Source organism: Dipodomys merriami, unplaced genomic scaffold (genome assembly GCF_024711535.1).
Source record: "Dipodomys merriami isolate MVZ:Mamm:240054 unplaced genomic scaffold, mDipMer1.0.p SCAF_1, whole genome shotgun sequence".
Lineage (NCBI taxonomy): Eukaryota > Metazoa > Chordata > Mammalia > Rodentia > Heteromyidae > Dipodomys > Dipodomys merriami.
In genome coordinates, this window is record NW_027202270.1 from 100,457,463 (window position 1) to 100,481,495 (window position 24,033).

A 24,033-nucleotide genomic window follows, 5' to 3' on the forward strand; every position below is an offset into this window, starting at 1 on the left:
GCGTGCGGTGAGTGGACAGGAGGACAGGTTGAGAGGGGGTAAACCCTCCACAGCACCGGCAAAGCCGGGCAAGATGTGCCTGCGCCCCATTGGGCTGCGGGCCCGAGCCCGGCATCCCTCCGAGACTGCGCCCAAGGCGCACAACTCTGCTCCATCTCTCCAGCCGGAAGAAAAAGGAGAAAGTGGAGCCATGGGTGTGTGTGTGTGTGTGTGTGTGTGTGTGTGTATGTGTGTGTGTGTGTGTGTGTGTGTGTGTGTGTGTGTGTGTGTGTGGCGGGGAAAGGGGGGGTCCTCGCAGGGGTACAGGACACCATCAATTCCCGCCGTCCCACCCTCCCCCCGAGTTCTTCGAGCCTCACTCTGGGTTCCCGCTTCCCCCCTAAGGACAGACCGAGGGAGCCCGGTGCAGAAGTAGCCCGGAGACTCCAGCCCCTAGCAAATAAATGCACGTGTTTCCTCTTTTTGTTTCCCTGCTGGTAGGAATTCGCAGAGTTCCTCTCAATTGTGCCTGCCAATTTATTCCTTTCCAGAGGGGGTAGAGAATTGGGACACCGGGGCACACCCTGATCTTTCTAGCAAGACCCACAAGTCTCCACCACCCAAGTTTTCCCAGGACAGCCTGCTGGCGCGCGGGGGAGCGGGAAGAGCCCTTTCTTCCGGGGGAACTAACTCTCCATTGTACAAAAGCGGCTTCTTCTCGCCCCTCCGCCTTCGCACACCATCGCTCCTCGCTAAGTAGCAAGTTCTGCAGGAGTCCAACTTGAGCTTGGCCATGCTAGCGTTGCACGCTGTGCTGAAGCCGGGCCAAGAGGGGGTCCGGGGCTAGGAGCGGAGGTGGTGCGCCTCCATTCCCACCCCCCGCGGGCTGGAGTCCAGCTAGCCGCACGCCGCGGGAGGCTCGAGCCTGCCTGGATGGTGGCTATTTCTCTAGAGAAGGCAGGGGAAGAAAGCGCGCCTCGGTCTTGCACTTTGGGTCGGAAGTGCGCGCTGGGTGTGTGTGTGTGTGTGTGTGTGTGTGTGTGTGTGTGTGCGCGTGTGTGTGTAGGGGCGGGAAACAAATGCCCCTTCCACTGCCCGTCATTCCCGTGCACCGGCCAAGTCTTCGCCAAGCCTCCCGGTGCATCCTTCCTCCGCCGCCCCCTCCCCTCCTTCCCTCAGCTGGGCTCGCGCGGCGCAGCCCGAGCAGCCAGTGAGAGCAACATCCTGGAAAGAGGGGGGGGGGAGCGCCACTGCCCCCCAAAAGGGAAAAAGGCCCCACCCTGACACGTTTTGCTGTTTGCAAGTCCTTCGCACACCCCCCGCGCCGCCTCCTCGCGCTCTCGGCCCCCCCAGCCCGCTGCGCGCACATCAAAGCGCCTCTCCGCCGCGCACTGTGGCCGCGGCTCACTAATGGGATTGCAGGCTGCTGCCTGGCTCCGCTGCTGCCGCCGCCGCTGCTCGCGCTGCTGCTGCTGCCGCCGCCGCCGCCGCCGGAGCCCGAGCCCGAGCCCCCGCCAGCCCGAGCCCACAGCCGCAGCACCCGGGGGCCCAAGCCACGGCGATGATCCGAATCTTTCCGGATTTCAGCGTGCAGGTGACGGCCGCGGCGGCCGGCGGGGCGGCCGCGGGGGTGCCGGCCGGTGCGGGCATGGGGAGGGCCGGCGCCGGGGCCAACGGCACCCCGCAGAACGTCCAGGGCATCACCTCCTACCAGCAGCGGTGAGTAGTCCCGCCAGAGCTGGGATAGTGCCCCACGTCCCGGGGGCCGGGGTGGGACTCACTTTGCTCTTGTTTTGTGTCCTGCTACACACGCTCATCACCGGGGCTCACTTTGCGTGCCCCCCTCGGACTGTAGAGGAGGAAAGTGGGGAGGGGGGATTACAATCCAGATCGAAGAGCACTGCGGTGCTCTGGCGAAGTGAAATCAGCCTTTGCCCCCGGCTTGGCCCCCCAAACCGAGTGTCTCACCCCGGAGTAGCAGAAGAGTTTCAGCGAAGTCTGAGAGCACCTTCCGCACAAGGTGCTTTTGCAAAGTTTGGGATCTCTGTCCCCTAAGAGCAGATAATTTTTTCAATGCCTCTGCTCAGCGCAGATCCGGTCTGACGGACAGCAAGGGGGGCAATTGATCACCGGAGGCGCGTTGATCATTTGTTCCCAAGCAGACCAGAAACGATTTTCACGTGTAGCCGTAGTCTTGGAATTCTCTATAATAGTGTTAGCATGTCACCTGTTACTACAGGGAAATACGACATGAAATCCGAGTCTCTTCAGCGCTCTTAAGTATTCATCTAAGACGTATTATAATGCAAATGGGTAAGAATCAGAAGTGGTAGTTAGGAAGCAAATTGAACAAACTTAGGCTAGATGGTGAGAAGGAAGTTTTAAAGTATTATTTGTTTACGTTTCTACTAAATATATTTGTAGATTTTTTTTTAAAGAATGAGTCACTGAAATAGAAATTCTTTGATTCGATTAGAGGGAAAAAAAGATATTTACTAAGACGACAGCCGGAGAACCTAAAGTTTTTCCTTAAGGACAACTTTGAGTGTTCCAAGATTTTTTTTTGAAAATGTAATACACAAAAATTCACTGAGAAAAACTAACAATGTAGTAAGAAGGGCAAACTCCAATATGTGGGGCTTAATTTTATGGTAGATGGAAGAAAAAAAAGAGCACATGAAAAGTGTGAAATTAAATATTTGTGTTTCCCAGATTGCACACGATTAAACATTTGAGAGATTTGCCAGTGGCATTTAACTTAAAACACACATAGTGCATAATTCAAATAACAACTCCTGTTCTTACCTTGTGTTGAAACTTCATTGATTTGAGACCCCTTGATTTAATCCAACAGTATTTAAACCGAAAGGTTAAACTAATCTATCATTGCCATATTTTATGTCTTCTAACCAATGGCCCAGTGACCAGCACAGATTTTGCATAACACATTGAGTGTTTTCCAAGTTCATGCTCAGGACTGCAAGTATTCTCTAGAAGACTTCATTATATGCTCTGCTTTTTGTCGGGAGTTGAAAAAGGAGACTTTGATTCCAAAAGGAGCTATTCCTTATCAAAGATTTATTTTTTTTACTTACTTTTTGTTTTACTTCAGTGATTACAAGAACCTTTAACATAAAGGTTCTTACAAACATAAAGGACTAGAAAAGAGTTAGGTTTTTTTTTCTTGTCATGGTTTTCAGGTGTGTGTGTGTGTGTGTGTGTGTGTGTGTGTGTGTGTGTGTGTGTGTGTGTGTGTGTGATTCACAAAACATTTAAATGACAATAGAATCTGGCAGTCACTTTAGGAAGTGCAGGCAATAGACACAATACTGTGGTCTGTGTAGCAAAGTGTCAGGGGTCAGAAATGTCAGATGGCCTTTGGATGATTCCAGGGACCTCTGAAGACCTTAAACTGACCTAGAATATATAACTTGGGCATAAGAGCAGTCATGAATTTCCAGAATTTAGCTTTGCTCTGAATGTTAGTGTGCCCTTTAGGGAAAAAAATAATCTTGGGGCCCATTTTTCCTCTAGTCAGGATCATTCAGAGGTAGTCACTGTCACCCAACACTGTTTTGCAGTGGGATGGTGCTTTCCACTTTTCTCTTTGAATTTGGACCACTTGTCAAGGTTCTGAATTCCAGTGCAGCTCTAAAAAGGGAGGCTTTAAAAACAGGCTTTAAAAACAATCAAGTCTAAACGTTAGCCTTTGGGAGGTATTATTACTTCCCTTGATTTTTATGCTCTCTTCTATTGACAGAAAGGAAGACAGACCATAGCTGTGGAAAACATTGCCTTCTTTGGTTTGGTAACTCAGATATGATGACACCTGTTACTGTCCTTCATTGCAGTTAAATTTGGGGGCGAAAGAGTGAGTCACGGGGGGGGGGGGTAAGAAAACCACTGGCAGGTGTTTGAGGTAAGGTTAAGTGAACAGTCTCCTGTCTGTATCACTTTATGAGCACCTTGAGCCTTTAGGCTTCAGTGGCTCTGAGGGGTAGACTTAGTTTTTACCCTGAGACCTAATAGGTATGTTAAAGTGAAGGTACACATCATTTTACATATGTCCTTTCGGGGGAGTCTTAAGCTGGGATGAGATGGGTGCGGTTTTTGTTTTTGTTTTTTAGGCAGACTGCCTGTCTCTTGAGAGAACACAGTTCCTCTCACTTGTCACCTTTGGCAAAAATACTCTGAGCTGACATCCCAGAGCCAGAATACCAACTAGAAACCTGCCCTCTCCACTACCCAGTAGTGAGCTTCACTTCCGCTCATTTCTCCATCAGTCTCATTTTCTCGTACCTGTAGAGTTTACTCCAAAGAGAACTCAGACACCATCATGCAGATAAACACTTCTGGTATGTGAAACACTTAGGCATTTGGTGGAGCTTTCCAAGTCTCAGCTTTGGCTTTCCTGGAATGGTAGGACCCCCAAGAGAACCCTCCTCTGATATTTTACCCCCTCCCCTTAAAGTTAAAAGCAAAATGTGAAACCTCAGGTAAGACCGATGTTTCCCATCAGGCTCTTTCATTTACTCTACATGGGAAAGCATTGAGTCCATCCTTCTTGCCTGGTTGACTCGTGGCTGACCCAAGTCTGCGAAAAAGCTGCTCTCCAGCTACAGAGTGGCTACATGGAGAAAACGGTCTGCCTAGGGTCTAAGCAGGTAACAGGACTCCAGAGCTGGCTTTGCATAAGTGACCCTTTTAGGCCTATGCTGAGCTATAAAATAGGGAGGTGGCTTTGGGCTGGATTCCCCATGCCTGCATTCCGGGGGGCCAGGAGTCAGGTACCAGGACCCGAGTCAGGAGAGGTGTTACCCTCGAACTGCCTTTCAACACGTGGCGATTCACCTGCGAACTCCGGGCTCTGCACGTTTGTGCCCTGCGTGCGGAGAGTGCAGACGCTTCCGCTCTGGGGGGACGTGGCTGAGGAGCGCCAGAGTCACCAGCTGCCCGGGCGGCAGCTGTGCCCGCCCACGGGGCGACGGGCGCGCTAGATGGGCCAGCGCAAGTCCCCCACGCGCACTGATTTCCCCCGTCCCCGACGGCGCGTCCGGCGCGACGGCCCGCCTGAGCTCCCGCTCGTGGCCTCCCAGTGCCTCTCTTTTTTTCCTCCTGGCTGCGATACTCTAGAGAAGGGAAGTGTTTGAAATTGCAACTGAGTGGCGGTGTTGCGCCGGCAGCCGAGCTTCCCAGTCCTTCAATGGGGGTGGGGGGGGTGGAGGACTTGAGGGGGAGGGAGGGAGGGAGGGGGGAGAGGGGGGAAGAGAAAGGGGGTGTGTGTGTCTGTCGGAGGGAACGAGAGAGAGAAGGGGGAGGAGGAGGGGGGAGAAGGGGGTGTGTATGTCTGCCTGCGTGTGAGAGCGCGCCCGGGAGCAAAGCAGCTGGAAAATGCCCAGAAATACTTTCACAGCGGTCCAGCGGGGAGCCCCCTCCGCGTCCTCCCCCTCCCCGTCTCCCCCGGCCTAGGACCCCCCGCCAGGAGGGTGTGTGTCCCCACCTGCTGCGGGCCAGCTCTGGTGGCGGCGCGCTAGGGCGAGAAGGGGCGGCGGAAGAGCTGGGCCGAGCCGCCCGCGGGACCGCGCGTCCGCCTCCCCCGCCGCCGCCGCCGCCGCCGCCGCCCCCTCCGCCGGCCGCGGGCCTCTGCGCCGGGCATGTCTCCGGAGCCCCAGCGGCCCGGGCCGCGGGCGCTCTGCGGCGCATGGACGGCGGCGCCGGGCCGGCAGGGGGAGGAGAAGGCGCGCACGGCGGGGGAGGCGGCGACCTGCGGCTGGGAGCGCCGGGGGCGCGAGGGGACGGCCGGCTGCCGGCGAGGCTCCGGCCCCGCTACTTTTCCTTAGCCTCCCGGCTTCGGCAGCACGGCGGCCGCCGCCGCCGCCGCCACCACCACCACCGTAGCCGCCGCCGCCGCCGCCACGGCCACGGCCGCCGCCCGCCGGGCAGCCGCTGAGCGCCGCGCACGCCCGCACTCACTCCCGCCACCCCACGCACACGCACACCCCCTCCCTCCCCACGCCCCCCCAGCCCGGGAGGGGGGGAGAGAGGCAAAAAGTAAGAGAGAGAGGAAAAAAAAATAGCAGGAAGATGGCGCCCACCAAGCCCAGCTTTCAGCAGGATCCTTCCAGGCGAGAACGGTAACACTTTTCTGTTTATTGCACCCGCCGCCGCCGCGCCGCCGCGCCGCCGCCGCCGCCCCCCGCGCCCGCCGAGGTGGCGGGGCCCGCCGCGCAGCCCGCCTCCTGGGCCGCGAGCCCGGGGGGACCCGGCCCGGGGCTGTGGCGGGGCGCTCGCCCGCGGCTCCGCGCGGGGCCGGCGGCGGCGCCAGGCTCTCCGAGCGGTCGCACCTCCTGGGCGGCTCGGCGAATAGAGTGACTCGCTGATAGAAAAAAAGAAAACAGAGAGAAAGAAACGAAAAAAAAGAGAAAAGAACAGAAAAGAGAGAGGATGAAAAAGAGGACAAACAAACAAAAAGAGAGACAGACAGACAGACAGAAGGCGCTGTTGCGTGACGGGGAGGGCGGGGGCCGGGGATCCCCGGGGCCGCCGCAGGTCCCCTGGCAGCTGCTCTCTAGGAAGGAAGGAGGCTGGGGAGGGGGAGGGCGGGCGGGCGAGCCGGGGGAGGCGGGGAGGGGAGAAGGGGAGGAGGAGGAGGGGGGGGTGGAGGCCGAGGGCGGGAGCGCCGAGCTCGCGCCAGGCCCGGAATGTGTCGTGCGAGGGGCCGCACCGCACGGAGCAGCTAGGCCGGGCGCAGAGGAGCCCGGCGCGCCGCCTCTCCTCCCGCCCTCCCCGCCCTCCCCGCCGGCCCGGGGACTGTGCCCTTAGCGTGGGCAACTTGTGGGTTCTCAGCTCACCCCTTCCCTCCTCTCACCGCAACCACCACCGCCCCCCCGCTCCTCCTCCCAGAAAAAAGAAATAAAGCAGAAACCCCGAACATTCAAACAAGCAAACAAACAGCGAGATCCAAAATGTGTCAGCAGTTGGAGCATCCATGCCCCGTTAGTTACTGTTTGGGGGAAATCTGTGTTTTCAAAAGTTCCTGGTGAGAATTGCATATCCAGGCAGGGAAGGGGCTCAGTCGAGCATGTCGGTTTGAAGTTAGTTAAAAGTAGTGGAGCCAAGGGGAAAAGGAGTTTGTGTTCAAAATATTCCTAACTGTCCTACAAGAACAGCATTGTTAGATTGTAGCCTAACCAAGCACCCCGCCCCTACCCTCAAACGTGGTTTTCCCACCCGCTGTCCACCCTGCCTACTTTGTTTGGAATCCTATTTGCAATTAATTGACAGCGTTAATGACATTAATTGCACATAGCATCTCGGTTTGAGCAAAGTGAATATCTCTTTCTGTCGGTGAAAAGGAAAGGCTCGGTAGGAAGTATGAAACGTTACCACTGATTCATGAGGAAAACAAATGCAGAGATGCACCCCCCAAGCAGTTTACTTTCCTAGCAAGCTTAGGTGCACTTGAAAGAAAGTCCAGGGAAGGGCTCATTTGCAGGATTTAATTATTACACGGACACTTTTATTTTTTATATAACACACATCAAGACAAGATAGGGACATATTCAGCCATGTACTTGTTTAAAAGCTCATTGTATGTTGTTCGTTTCATTCATATATTCTGGAGAGCAGAATGATCAGAAATAGGGAAATACTTCTGTTAGGTATATATATATATTATATTATATATATATAATGGACTAATTCTAAACTCTATATAATTCTGTAAAATTAGTATAACAAAAAATAAGTCACACACCGTCCAGTTGTTAAAGATGTTAACTGCTATATGCACCATTACTTCTGATATCTCAAGAGAGCAAAAAATGAACCTTTAGTTCTTAGGTATTAGTGTGAATTCATGAAGAATTCACTTATTAAATATTTTACTCTTCTAGGTAGAAACATTTATTTCTTAGAGCCTTGTGGAAGTTCCCTCCATTTTTATTTAATATGGTGATTAATACTTTTGAAATCAGAAATCTATAATTGATACCTCCCTCCCTTCTTTCCTTCTTTCCCAGTCCTGCTAGTAGTAAATGTATTTGCTGGGATGGCCTTAGTAATCTCTCTAGCAGAGGCCTATTTGTGTGCCATTTTGGGAATTTCTCTGAGATAGGAATCTTGAAGATAGAATTAATTTCTAGAGGAAACTTCATAGCCTGTGCATGAGCGCGTTCTTTATCACCTGTCTCCATTTGGCATTCGAAGAAGGTAAATCAAAGTGTGCGATTTGTTATTCTGCTCCACTTGAGAGCTGAACTAAATAACACTTGGTCTGAAATTCTGATTGAAGTTGTAGGAGGATATACTGTATTTAATTTAATGCCCTTTAATAGCATCTTCTTGTTCAGCTTGGATGCTGTCATTTTAAAGGTTGGATTTGAGAAACTTTAACCTATAGTGAGAAGAAGGAGTAATAATGGGGTAGGGGACAGAAAAAGCATGATAGGAGAGGAAAGGAGTTATAAACTGTTTCAACAGTAATAACCACAAACTTGGCCCATTATCCAAACAGTTGTTTTATGCCCCAAGGGTTCACTTTGTTACCAGGGCTTTAAATGCTCTTAACACTTTCAGTGTAAACATTACACAAGTAAGTTGATTTGGTTTTGTAATGAGAAATGGGATATGGGAAATCAGATGCATTGTTCAGGAAGGTTGGTTTTTCACCCCCCCTCCCCTCCCAGTTATTTGCTTGAACTAAGTAGTCATTCCACCTTTGTTGATCTTGGTGCCAATAACTTGCTGGTCAGTACTGTTCATTCTCTACAGCCACAGCTGAACAAATATGTTTGTGGATGATGATTTTCTGTGGACGTGTCCTAACTTGTTTATTAAAAAAAATGGCTTCCAAATCATTGATTTACATAGGTATTTACCGACACTTTTCTAATTATAGTTTATCAAATACACTCATCATCAGAACTTAGATAAATCTATCTTTTGTATTATTCGGTTGGTTTAGGAAATGTCTGGGCTGCCTAGGATAATATAGCACAAAAATCATCTCATTACAATATATTTACAAAGTAGAGAAACTTATTTTTGACAATGTCTTTGGTTATAATTTTAGTATTCCTTCAATTTCTCTGAGTCATACAAAAGGAAGTGTTTCTTTAGAGCCTGGGAGAGCAAGTCAGAAGCCTTGTGTTTATAAATTTGTTTGATTTTTCTTTAAACTCCAATGGGCGGCAAATTATATAGCACTGCCACAGAGTTGTTCCACGATGTGGATGTATAACCAAGAAAATTAAAGAGAAGTGTCAAGCATGTGATATGCTCATGCTGGTTTGCAAAGCTTATTCCAGGAGCACCGTGGTGCTTTGGTTTAAAAAGTAAAGATGGTGGTAGAGACTTTTGGGGAGGTATTTCTTTGTACAGTGTAAGTTTCAATGGTGATAAATGATGATATGTGTTGTCTAACACTTGCTTATATATATATAGCTCCACAAGATTGCCCAAATGATAATCGAAAATATGAAATAGGTTGGCCTTCATATCACAAGGCCAAGGGTCTACAAATGGAAAAACTGAAATAATGAAATATTTCCAAGGCAACAGACTGTCAACAAGAACTGTAATGCATGGGTGTATCATAGATCCACCAGAGAATATTAGATCATATAGCTCCAGAGTCAGGAGTTATAATGACCTTTATTATGTAGGACCCTCCCACATTACAAAAGCCTTTCCAGATGTCCAATTTCTGATTTATGAATTGAGGGACAAATAGCTTCTCCATGTATACAATATGCCAGTCACTCAAGTTTGTTTTCCTACAAAGAACAAACAGGAATTTGGCTTTATTTATGTTTTGTTTTGCTTGTTAAAGTTGTACAAGTGTGTTTTACCACCTATTGGTATCTTATGGGCAAAGTTTTAGTCCCCACATCTCTAAATATTGTAAAGTGTGACTTTTATTTTTTACTAAAAGTCATTTGTAATTACATCTCTCAGGAATGAACTAGTAAGAATTATCTTGCCCTGTAAATATAATCCACAGATTAGAAGATTTATATCGTTTTAGTACTGTGTGTTTTCATCATTTATAATGGTTACCTCTGTGGTAGCAGTGATTTTATAGGCTTGCTGGAGTTTCTATGACTCCTTCAACTCTTTTTCCCTGCATCAGATTTTAGTCTGAGATCTACTGGCATATTAACATTCCATCTATTTGAAGGACTATCTGCTGTCCAGGGTCCTCTGAGAGGTTTCCTATGACAAGAAACACGTGTATAATTCCAGGAAGCAACATTTTGGGGCAAGGAGTTAGAAGAGTAACTTTGACTTGTTATTTTGAAAGCTGTAGATTTTCCTATTTGGGGATATTTATGGGAAAACACCACCAAGTTTTCTAAATCATTCCTAGTCATGTTTTCTCTACAGGTTGCTTCAAATACTTTGGTATTAGTAATGACCCTAGTGTAAACCTTAGTCTGTTTCTTGCCTTTCTGCAATTGCTGTGGTCCTTTTTGATGCAAAAATGCTCCCAAATTTAGAGAAGATTAAGTCCATAGGGTAGCAAGAGATAGCCAACCCCATGCTATGCTGATTTTTAAAATTTCTTCACTGAACTGGTTTAGAATGTAGCTTCCAGTATCCACAGACATGTCTTAATTGCTTAGGGCGAATAAGGCGGACACATAGGATATTGTTATATTTAAAATTTTAATTGATTGAACATTACCTTTTTACTTTTAAATGCTACCATAATTGCACATGCTGGAATATTCAAATCTACAATTCAGCAAGAACTTCTAAAATTTATGGGGAAATTTAGGTGTTTACTTTTAACAATGACAGCATTTTCACAGTAAATAGTGATTCCCCACCCCCACCCCACCCCACTGGCAATGTAATAAACTCATTAGTGTAAATAGGATGCTTGTACTATTACATTTGATAGAGCTGTGCATAGTAGTTAAAGTAATGTGTAATAATTGTAATAATTGGTAATAGGACAAAGCATAAACAGGACATGGCTAAGTAAGAAAATGACTCACTATATCTGAAATGACTTGGGCAGTGACAAGATTGAAGAACACTTGAACTTGTTGCCTGTAAAGCATAATGTTTTGGTGAATTGATTGCAACTGTGGTCTTGGGTACAAAATCACAAACAGCAAGATGAAAACCCCATGTTACCAGAGCCCCCAGTGCTCCTGACCCTCGACTGCAATTATTGATTGGCTCTTTCAGTCAGGTTTATTTATTGAACCTCTACCATGGACCATAGTGATTTGTGCCAGGCACAGTACTGAATAATAGACCCTGCAAGAGAAGTCGCTTCTGTTGTAAGTTGCCTTCATACTGGACATGCAAAATGTGGAGTAAAGTAGCATTCATAGAAATATAAGCTTGGTTTTTTTTTCACTTGTGTTAGCTGACTATTTCTGGAAGGCAGGTATCCAGATTGTAAAATATTATAATTAATGACTAGAACACAATGAAAGATTCTTAGAGGAAGAAAGGTGAAATATTATATAAATATACATGAAATTATAGCAAGTTTTAGAAACAGAAGTTTGTTTGGGATTTACAGGTAGGTTGTTACATGTAATAACAATATTATCTGTCATGTTCTGTATTTAGTACACCATCACACTGTCTCTTTTGTTTCTACTTCACTCTAGAAGGGAAGTGTTAATGGCACGGTCTTGGATGAGAGAATAAAGGTTGAGTATTCCCAAGGAAGATGGAAGAGTTAGAGACTGAGGTCAGCTTGTTTTTGAAGCAGACTTAGGCAGTGTTGTCACCGTAGAAATATACTTTAACTTTAGTGTGGAAGGAACTGCAGTCTGAATCTTCAAAAGCCACAGATTTCTGAGCTGATGAGAGTTCAAATGACAGAAGGAAAAGTTAATACTATACCGTGTATTTTTCCTCTACTTTGGTCTTTTATTGAATATGTAGAGAATTTTCATAAATACAGTGTTTATAGAGTTTGGAAAAGAATCAGTAATTCATATTTTTGTGGGGGACAATACTTTGAATTCAGGGTCTCATGCTGGCTAGGCAGGGATTCTACCATTCTAAGCCTAGAATCAGTTTTTAAAGCATTCGCTTCTCAACTTTCACCATTCCAGTCATCTTGTAGGCCAGCTTCGCAGCACTTCATACTTAAGAACACTTTTCTTAGCAGAATTGTTTCAGAAGAATCAATTTGCCATCAGTGCGTATGACGAATGCACATTCAAAGTCCCTTTCATGTCTGTGGCCATGCCTCACCAGGTGCCTCAGTTTGCCACAAGAGTCAGTGGAGGCATTGTTATTTGGTCATAGTTTTGCCACTTAGTGGGTCGAAGCATCCTCATAGGGCTTTGTGAATATCATGCTTCAGTGCCTAGCTGCATTTCTGAAGATTGTCTTTTGAAATATAGGAGGACTTGTACAAATTGGCTTCCTGCCAAGTTATCAGGCATTAGAATGGCAACAAGCATTTATATAGGACTATGTGCTAAAAGCAGATACTGATCTAAGAGTTTTACACATACCATATCATTTAATAAACAATATGTCAAAACCAAACCATAATTAGTAGACAAATGGTAGGCTATCACCTAATCCTTTACACACACACACACACACACACACACACACACACACACACACACACACACACACACACACACACACACACTAAAGCATCTTCTAAAAGGGATACTTTTGGAAATATTGTTAATTTTCCAGGATCCAAAGGTATTGTCCTGGTATATAAACAGTTCTCTACCAAAAACTATGCTGTAGGAGACAGTGGCATCTGACTGCCTGCTCCCTACTCCCTGCAGAATGTACGCAAAGAATGTGTGGGGTAGTAACACTATCACTGCATTTGCAGTAGTAGTAAACAGGTATTCCACCTTTATCTTTGTGGTTTGGGGTATAATACTGTCAATCAATGGCTTCTTTTCAAAAACAATAAAATGTGTAGTAATTTCAAGACTTGAAAGGACTAGACAAATAGTGCTTGAATATTTGGGTTTGAAGAAAGCAAGTATTGTGCTTGTATATCTTAATTAAATACATTCACATTCAGCAAATTTCTTGTTTATATAAAAAATGCTGCCTGATAAAATGCTGGTAAGAACTCATTTACAGAGATGCTTTTCTAAGAGACTGAAGATAAAAAGCACAAGTCAATAGGAAGTAGAAGTGAGAAATAGGCTACAAAATTTCAAACAGCAGTCAGATCATCTTAAAAGAAAGTACATCTGATTACTGTATTTGCTATGCTAATGCAGAATTAAAGAGCTCTGACTTGGGTGCATAGTCTGAAATGTTAAAACTTAACAAATATTTATATCACAGGTTTTAAAATATAGAACCATATAGCACTTTAAGACTACTTTATGGCACCAGAGGCTATTTTACTAATACCTTCTTATATCTGATAAACTACCGTTTTTTTTATTGGTAGTACTTGTGAAGATGTTGTTGTTATAAAGGAAGATTTAACATTGAATTAAGAGTCCTCTGTAACCAATGATAAGCTACAATTAACACACTCTTCCCTAGATCTCTGAGTTTAGTTTCCTGCTCTAACTGCAGAAAGAATGCTAGATCTAAAACTTCATTCAGAGGCACTTCACTCAGAGACTGCAGTATTTTGGTGGGGGCAAGTGGAAGAATTGAAACCATTTGCAGAATCTCTCTCTCTCTCTCTCTCTCTCTCTCTCTCTCTCTCTCTCTCTCTCCTCTCTCTCTCTCTCACTCCCCACTCTCTTCCCCCCTTCCTCCCTCCTTCCCTCCCTTTCTCTCTCTGTCTCTGTGTCAGTCACACACACAAATGGAGACATCAGTAAAAAGGATATTTAGTAGTTAATATGTGCTGCACTGATGGAAGGTACATTTGCCTACAAAAATAATTTATTCCTCTGACTCAGCTTCTGAAGAATATATGCATATATGGGTAAATGGTTTTTGTACATGGTACCCACAGTTCATGTATAAGCCACACATACATGTAAATGAAACATAAATTATATATAAAATAGATGCCAAATAGACTACTGTCTCTGTCTTTCTAAAATGTGAATGTGTTACAAAGATATCTTGAATGAATTATAAAACGTCTTACTTTAGATCTAGTTAAATTTAAATATATGCAGTGGATTGGTGACTTTCTTGTTTTCCTAATGCTGTAAGGAAAAGTAGGCTCATCTTTTTTTTTGCACATTTTTATTGTTCTGTGTAAATGTAATTTGTTAATCCTGTGAAATTTGTCATAGATAAATTTGCTTGGATTATCTTGTCACCACCGTATCTGCATTCTTTTGTTCATTGCTTATTCATAATTTAACAGTCTGGCAGTGAGCCTTTTTGGGATGCTCACAAAAGATATATGACCTCTACCAGCTGCTACTATAACCTGCAGAACGCACAGCAAGACATTAGAAACGTGAGGATTCCTCTACTGATTAAAGTGCTCTTCATTTAAACAGTCTGTTCATAAGAATCTCAGGAATCTCTTGCTACCAGCAGTTTTGATTTTTTTCTTCCTAACAAAATTAGTTCTAACAATCGAATCTTCATTTGATATGAATTTTTTTTAGATTCTCCAAAGGAAGTTAATTCCTTGAGTGCCTTTTCTTTTTTTTCTAACTAAATACTTACTTTTTTCTAATTTGGGGAGTACCAAAGTTACCCCCAAATGGTTTTATTGAATAAAAAGAATGGAGAGTGGAGTAGATAGATTATATCCTGGTCTGTGAAGAAATGGTTGATTTAATCCTGTTTGAATCCACGCACTTTGCCATTTATACTCTAATTATCCCCATAATATGTAGTAGGGGCAAACCTTAAAAATAAAACATTAGTTAAAGTGTAACTACATCTTTAGGTTTTCATTACTCTGAATTAGTTTAGCATATGAATCTCTCACTCACACACACACACACACACACACAACTACAGCAGATCAGCTTATGAGTAATGGTTAGTTTTTGCCTCTCTTTGGTGCAGGCATATGATTATGGTTCAAAATAATTCATTGCTAATCCATGCAGTATTGGTTCATCTCCATCACTCTGTTCTGTGATTAGAGCCTGAGGCCTGCTGCTCTGCTTCCCACTCTGATTTTCTTTAACTGCAGCCCTTGTTTTAATATAGTTCTATAGTCTCCACTCTTCCACCAGTCCCTCTCCATTCCTCATATATATCGATTGCAGTAGATTAATATTTATTTGAAGCTATTTTTCAGACTTTGTGAAAAATGTATTCATTTCTCATCGTGAATCTTCATGTAAAGGGAGGGCAGAGGGAAAATGTGGAGCTCAGGTATACAAGTCATTGTAGAGAGTGAAACTATCACTTTTCCCATCTGGGATTCTCTGCTGTGGGCAAGGCTTCTCTTTTTTATATAAATCAGGAAGTTTATTTTCCTTGAAAAAAAATTTCATAGATTAAGCTAAATTTCATAGATTAAGTTAACCCTGTAACAACAGTTCTAGAATGGTTCTCTGTATTTCCAAGTACATACCATACCTCCATGCAGTCACCTTAATACACACTGATCAGCTTGCCCCAGATATTTCCAGACAGGGACAAAAAGCTATCCTTTTCCTTGAGCATCAAAATTTGCCAATTTCACCAGAAGGTCATCTCACAGATTCTTTTTCAAAGACTTTGTTTGAGATTTCAGTAGTCCTGTGTTCCTTTTAATAATTACTTTCGTCTCATTGTAGCTGTGTGTTTGAAAGTGTAGGTCAATGAGGATGATTGCATTCAGAATTTCATGATCTGTGTAGTGGAACAAATTGAAAGCAAAGCCTGTATCAATCACTGTGAAGGGAGGGTTAATTGTTACCGCTTCTCAAGCCTCTGGACAGATAAACCAGTAATGAAATACTTATTGCTCTGATATGTGAATGCTAAAGGATGAAACAATGGAACAGAAGCGGTCTTCAGAGATAACCAAAGGCAAAGAAAAAGCAACTAAGCTGGTTGGAAGTATGGAACTGTAGGCTGCATTAACTCGCTTAAAGTAATATTGTTTTTAGCATCCTACACATCTTTTCTTGGCAGGTTAGGGCAGTATCATATATCAGATTGCTAAAGCCAAATAAGAATATAAATGGAAACCACTCTTTCTGTGCAAGAAGAAAAAAGAAAAGGCAGAGGAACAAGTGGAGTTCTGTGCTTTATATGAACTCTTTATATGCCTCATGAAAACTATGAGTTCCTACCTAAGATATTCGCTTAAAACTGTGATGCTAGATATGTTAAATATTGCATATGCACAAATGGCTCATGTTCCAGAATGCTTTAAAGGATGATACCTTTGAAGAGATTTTGGAACTCTTAGTCCATGATAGACCAAAATGTAAAGGAAATTAACATAGAAGGAAATGGTAAACTAAGAATTAGTGTGGCAAGGAAATCATGAGATTAGAATGAACACATTTAACCATATCTTCCATATGAACTTACCATTTAAGCATCTGTTAGTTACTTATAGGTTGAAATATATGCAAAAATATTTAGCCAAATTGAAGTCTTAGGCCCATGACAATCATCTCAACACAGTGGGTAGTTCTGAAAATTAATGAGAATGATAATACTGTAAAGGCTGTTCCAGAGTTTGCCCAAATTCATTATCTAAGACTCTTGTTAAGAACATCTCAAAGAATTTTAACCAGGAAAATATATTAATGGTTCAAAAGCATTTTCAAAACCCTGAATTACAAAAGCATAATGGAATTATATATGCAAGAGTTATAGTTAGCAACACAGATAGCAGATGACATCACAAAGGCATATTTTTCTGTAACCTGTGTTGCTCTGGCATGTGGTTTAATCCTTGGAGCTTTATTTTCATGCAGTATTTTTGCTTTGTTTTTAAGAGTAAGAAAATCTAGAGCATTAAAAAAAAGTAAAATGCCCATCTCCCCATTAATGTAAGGAAGATTCTAACTGTCAAAAGTTAGGTATATGCATCTTTTTAGTTTTCACTGCAGGTTTGCTTTGGGCAGGAGAAGGACTTTTTCTACATGGTTGCATTTCCTAGGCTTGTTTCTGTGCTGCATCAATGTGGTTGCACAGGGACTGAGACAGTTGGACACAGTCCGTTTTTATGATAGTGGCAGCATTCCCTAGTGGATATGGGTTGTGTATTTTAAAAGATAGCTGTAACTAGGAGGCTGGATAACCTTGCTGAATGAGAAGGTTTAAGCTGATAATATTCTACTATCAAGCAGAAGACAGTAGAAAGTACCAAAAGCTGTCACTGTGTACAAGGGCAAGCAACCCCCATTGCTTAGTAACACCTGTGCAGGTAAGGCAGCAGCTATAGGCATTGAGATTGTCAGGGTATGAATTTCCACTGGTTACCTGTGCTATAGGAACTGGTATAGAAGCAAGGGACTGTGCACATCCAAGGCTGAATGCTAGTCTCCTGGATCTTCAAAATTTCATGAACTCATTCCCTTCATTTGTATATTGAGTTGCTAATTCTTCCAACAATAAAAATAACAATAAAAAGCTCTGAGTACTGAATAATAAGCTGAAGGGTATGATGGAGTTTTTTTTTCCTGAATGGGGTCAGCTATTGCAGGTTCCAATGTTATTATTATTAACATAAATATTTTTCATGTATAAAAACGAGATTAATTAAGATTAATTAATATTGATTAATTTTTAGATTAAATATAATGCTTGTTTATAGGTTTTAGGCCATAAAATATATGATACTTAACTATTTTTCTCTTTCAACACATATTTGAAATGTACTGGAGAATGTCTCCAAGATATCACAATGGAAGCAACAGGACACATTAAATTGTATTTTAAAGTGACATATTACGTGCATGACTCAGTGTAGCTCTAAAGGAAAACAGCTAGTGTTTAGACATAAATACATCAGTTGGTTGAATTCAATTGAAGCAGGAGAGCTCTAGAAATGTTTGAGAAGGAAGTTAACCATTTAAAATTTGATAGGCAGGTAAGTTCTTAAGGGAATATCTAATCTCTGAATTTTTGTGTGTTCTAAAACATTTTTAGAGTAATATATGTCTATAGTGATATGTTTATCCAAACTACCACAGTTATTTATTTCTTAAATGATAGAGAACCTGACTAGTAAGTTCTAGGTTCTGAATTCCAATACTGACAACACTACACACACACACCCACACACCCACCCCACCCCACACCCCAACAAGCAACAAGAAACCCAATGCTTTCAAAAGAATTTTCTTTTGGCTCTAGTCCCTTATGTACAAAATGAATGGCTCAATGCTTGTATATAAACAGATTTAAAGATTTATAATTAAGATTTTTTTCTTAGAAAAGCTTAGTGACTGTCAAAGTAGATCTATCATTTAATCACTTATTTAACAGGACTACAAGTATATTCCTATAACTAACTTGTTTGTTTTATTTCTGTCTACTTGTTGGTTATCTCTGCATAATTTCTATGTACCATATTTGGATTAGGGGTGTTTTGTCCTTGTACCTACATTATGATACTTGTATTATGATCAATGACAACTGAACACCATTGACAAAATACTTTTCTCTAAAGAAATACTTGTTGCTAAAAAAGTTAATTTTCCATTTTGAAAATATTTAGAAAAAAATTTCAAATTGTAATATGGATTGGCCTTCTCTAACTCCTTTCTTTCCCTCTTCCCTCTTCTAAATGCTATTTTTTCAGTGCTAGTTTTCTTTACTTTTAAAGGGGTTAACATATAAGAACAATTTTGAGTTGGCCATAGAACCTAAATGGCATTTACTGAGGCATCATATATCTTGTCTTCACTTGTAGAAAATCCAGGAGCAATATCTATATAAAACAAGCCTTATCTAGCTAACACTCTAACATATCCCCAATTCCAAGTATATATGTTAACAAACAATTTCAAAAAAAGGGAAGAGAACAATTTTTAGGTAGGGATGGATCATAGTTTCATGCTTTAATAAGATTGTCTAATGATCACATTCATACACTGGTAGAACGTGCAGAACTTCTAATGTATCCTTGTCTCCTGCCCTACACCACACCCAATGCATATGTTAGTCAGCATCTTGATGGAGTTACTTAGCTACACACTGATAGGCTGATATAGCTACACATTGTGACACATAGTCTCACAATGACATTGGTTTTTTTGTAGTACTGGAGTTTGAATTTAGGGCCTTGTACTCTACCACTTAAGCTATTCCCCAGCCCTTTTTCATTTGAGTGCATTTTTAGATAGATTCCTTCATTTTCCCAGGACCTGTTTTGGACTAAGTTGCTAACCTATCTTAACTATACGTAGCTGGAATGATAAGGTTACAGGTATGTATTACCATTCATGGTTTGTTTTTTGAGCAGGGTCTTGCTAGCTGTTAGCCTGGGCTGGCCTCAAACCATGATCCATCTGACTATGTCTCAGGTAGCTGCATAAGCTGCTGTCATAACATTGTGGTTTTTAAAATGTAATTTTATAGCATTATTATAAACATGAAAAAATGTTATTTTATAGCATTGTTATAAAAATGAGTAAATCTCATGAATTGGGTAGATATTATATCTATCATCCAAGGCTCTTCTCTTGGTACATAACCTGAAATACAGAGTCTGTAACAAAGAATGGTTAACATTTTTCCTGCAAGATGTATGGAAATTTGAGAGACCCATGGTCTTATCTTTTGTCAGCGTGAACTACTGTGAACTGTCATGCAGATTCCTATAAAGGAATGAGAAAATTTAGTGGTGCAGGAGCTGCATGGTTTAGAGTGTCTTTGGGTTTAATGAAATATGAAGTCAGCTAGTTTGTAAAGTGACAAGGATTCCAAATATGTACCCTTGCTCAAATTGTTTAAGCATAAATTGCAATGCAGAACATTGGATGTTTTTAGGTTTACTGGTGTAGGGTGGATTTTATTTGTAGTGTTCATATACTTAGGTCCCAGGTCATACATTGGCAAAGTATGTGTGTCACCAACTTCTTTCTGTGCTGATTTTCCCAGTTTTTTCATAAGTTTTAACTTCTTTCAAGTTCTCTTTGTGTCTTTGTATCCTATGATTTAAATTCCCCCATAACTCAACAAAGGTAGCTCTGTTAAGAGTGCCACTTTTGGTCAAGGTCATAGCCTGGAAAGAAGTTGGAGCTAGGATTCAGTCTGTGTGTATTGAGGATACCGTCCCGTGACCACACAAGCTTCCTTCTGACTGAACATAGTTACTTTTCCTTCATTTGTTCTTCAGGGGCTCCTCCAGGCTCCCACTTCACCATTCTGCATCATATGATTTTCTCTTCCCTGTCCCCTGTCCTTGCAGGAGGGGACTGGGGGATATATGACTCTCTTTCTCATGTTCACATGGGTTTTTAGTAGCTGTTCCTGGAAATAGTTGGTAAATAAGCAATTCCAGTTCTAATTTCATCCATTTTCTAAATTATACTTTATCCTAAGAACCCTCCATAATACAAAAATACCACCCTATCCTATATGTCTACCAGTATATGCTCATAGTAAAAAATCCACCACCTTTAGCATAATTCATGGCCTGTGATCTAAAAAAATTAATTAATAGTGAGGAATAGCATTTTATGTAATTGCAGATCTTTTCCCAATACTTAGTAATTCCCAGTATATTCCAGATTCCATAGCTGTTGTAGATCCCCTGAAGATTACATACTGTAACTGTATTGTCAGTGGTTTTAAAAGACAAGAAAGTCTATTAGAACCAACTATATAACACATATATTTTTTCTTTTGAATGATATCAGCAAATAAATGAATTCTGGAACAATGAACTACTGTATTTCCAATTAGGATTGTATTAAACCGATTTTATAGTCAATTATAATTCCATAAAATTTGAATTTCATTAATTTTATATTTCACAAAATTGTACCTATAATAATTTAAGTTGATTAGACCAAAATTGAAAAATTTAATCATGTAAAATAGAACAGGTTGCAAAGGAAGCTGGCATGTTTCTAGGGAACTCTCAGGGACAAAGTTGAACTGTCACAGGCCTTATATACACTGTGCCAGTGATGAAAATCTTTGCGCAGAAAAATCTCATGTAAGGGTTCACTGAATAACCATCAGAAATTTAACTCTTCACTGTGATTGATTAGTAGTGAGTATAGCTACCTTTAAACAGTGATTTGCTTGAACTGAACATATGAAGAAATGAAATAATAGCTCCAGGGAAAGAGTAGACCAGTAGTTCAAATACATGGATTCCTTTCTCTTAATTTGGCCATCATTGACTTTCTCCAAAGTTAATAATTTGACAATAAATTTTGTCTTCTATGTATAATAGTTTTTACTAAAATATGTTTTTAATATTCTTTGGAATAAAATTTAACTCTAAAGTTATTAGTGTACATGCAAGGAAATACATAGTTTTTTTAATCTCTTGGAACATATACCCAGAGCATGTGTAAATAGAACTCTACCCTCTTAGCAGAGTTAAAAATTTTATTTAGTGTTCATATTGAGAGCAGGATCTAATGGATAACAGCTTTTTATTTTCCCAAAGAGAAGACTGAGATCCAGAACAAAAATATAACCAAAAAGGAGCTGTTGCTGAGATGCCTTAGTATGTTGGTGGTTTTAGTTAATTTTCTCACATCAATTCTGGCTTCTGTTTTCAGCATCTGTGAGAAGATCATTGCCTTTCTTTCCTTTTTCTCTCTTTCTTTCTCTCCTTTTCTTTCTTTCTTTCTTTCTCTTTCTTTCTTTCTTTCTTTCTTTCTTTCTTTCTTTCTTTCTTTCTTTCTTTCTTTCTTTCTTTCTTTCTTTTTCTTTCTTTGTTTCTGCGCCTCTCTCTCTCTCTCTCTCTCTCTCTCTCTCTCTCTCTCTCTCTCTCTCTCTCTCTCTCTCTCTCTCTCTCTCTCTCTCTCTCTCTCTCTCTCTCTCTTGAGACAGGATCTTGGTATGTAGCACAGGCTGGCCTCAAACTCAAGATCCTCTGGTTTCATCTTTCCAAGTGCTGGGATTATAACTGTGTACCACAACTCCTGGCTAAGGCTTCGGTGTGTGTGTGTGTGTGTGTGTACGTGCGTGTGTATGAATGCACACACAGGCGTGCATATGCACCAATCCTATGACTAGAACTTGGGGCCTGGGCACTTTCCCTGAGTTTTTGTGCTCAAGGAAGTGCTCTACAATTTGAGCTACAGCACCACTTTTGGTACTTTATTGGAGGTAAGAATCTCATGGACTTTCCTGCCTGGTCTGGCTTTGAACTGCAATCCTCAGATCTCAGCCTCCTGAGTAGCTAGGATTACAACCAAATTGCTTTCTTTCTGAAAAGTATATATATGTATATCTGTATTGTACTCTCTTCCCTGTCTATTGTACTTTGAAAACACATATTTTATACTTTTACCGTTAAGAACTGGCAATATAGTCCATGTTGGCCTTTTACTCTTGTTCCTCCTGCCTTAACCTACCCAGTTTTTGGTTTACAGTCATGTATCACAACTTCCAATATTATATTATCTTACACTTTTCTTTTTGACACCCCTACTCTTGTGCTTGAACTCAGGGCCTGGGCAATGTCACTGAGCTTTTTTGTGCTCAAGTCTGATGCTCTACCACTTGAGCCACAGCTCCACTTCCAAGTTTTTGTTGATTAATTGGTAATAAGAGTCTCATGGACTTTCCTGCCTGGGATGGGTTTGAATCCCAATCCTCAGATCCTAGCCTCCTTGAGTATCTGGATTATAGGCATGAGCCACCAATGCCTGGCTATTTCTCTTTTTTAATAATCCCCAGAGACTATTCTCTAACAGTATTTTTTCTCTCATCTTACACATTTTTCTTTACAAATAAATGAAAACTTCCAGAATTATTTACTCTTTGACTCCAAGAACTTATCACTGTCTTCAACTCTAGTGCATTCAGCTTCCTGTACACCTTGAGATTTGTCCTGGTTTTCTGTTCTACTCATCCACACTCTCTCCAGGACACTGACAATCATTCCCATGGCTCCATTGGAAGGCAAAAGGTGCTGAGAATGCTGCAGATGCTCATTTTCAACAAGAATCTCTAGATGTCAAACACCTGCATGCCACACATTGGAGCTCCCTAAGTGGTACTAGACTCCAAACTGAACAATGCAGTAGTTAGATCATACCATGGGTCAGAATATTATATGTCCTTGTCAGCAACTTTCTTTCTTTTTTTTTGGGGGGGGGGGTCCGGTCATGGGGCCTGAACTCTGGGCCTGAGCGCTGTCCCTCAGCTTTTCTGCTCAAGTCTAGCGCTCTACCACTTGAGCCACAGCGCCACTTCCGGCTTTTTTCTTTTTGCTTATGTGGTGCTGAGGAATCAAACCCAGGGCCTCAGGCATGCAAGGCAAGTGCTCTACCACTGAGCCAACTTCCCAGCCCTCAGCAACTTTCTTAGCACCTTTTTGGCATTCCTCCTTTAGATACACTGATTTCTTATTCTGACTGATGGCTATACTCTTGACTTCTGCCTTAATGTTCTTGTCCTAAACCTTTGTTTTATTTGTATGTCCCATAGCCACAAAACTTTTAATCCTTGGCCTAGTGTGACTTTTGGGATATGTGTGTGTATGTATACATGCAAGCATGTACACACATGTATGTGTGCACATTGATACCAAAGTTAAGATTAGATCACAAAAACAATTAATGACCTGGAATTAGTAATATGGAAGTAAGACAGCTGAAATAAGTTGATCCTTCAGAAAACTACTTTGTCATTTTTCAAACTTTTTTTTAGTCAAAAGATATTCTGCAGCTTGTGTTTATTGTGTTCAGGGTTTTGTGGCTATAAATAAATTATGACCATGATAGCAAAAGAGTGGACCAGCCCTTCCGTGTGAGCACCACAAACATGTACTCAGTGCTGAAGTAGGTATGGGAATGCCGGCCAGTTTACTTCTTCTAGAACAGTTTCCCTATTTTTGGCTGAGATTTCCGAGTCTTTCCAGGTTTACTGAGGAGAAAACCTCATTTGTCGAACTTCTCAAGTAGTCATTGTTTGTGTAGTGTGATGATAATGTCAACATTCTTTCAACTATCCCCTAAAAAGAGAGGATATGCTGACTGGAGTTATACATAAACTAGCTCTAGCATCTTG

General features: G+C 42.3%; 1 protein-coding gene across 5 annotated transcripts in view; it reads left to right on the plus strand.

Moving 5' to 3' along the window:
* Positions 1-1,540: 1,540 nt before the first annotated feature.
* Positions 1,541-24,033, plus strand: part of Npas3 (neuronal PAS domain protein 3) — an 890,187-nt gene continuing 867,694 nt past the window's right edge. For 3 of the 5 annotated variants that reach the window (XM_070026490.1, XM_070026480.1, XM_070026491.1), the window contains exon 1: positions 1,541-1,698. In XM_070026490.1, the coding sequence (XP_069882591.1) occupies positions 1,541-1,698 (158 nt within the window). Of the gene's footprint in view, positions 1,699-6,015; positions 6,114-24,033 lie in introns of those variants that run through there. The other 2 variants (XM_070026485.1, XM_070026486.1) reach the window with 1 other exon arrangement.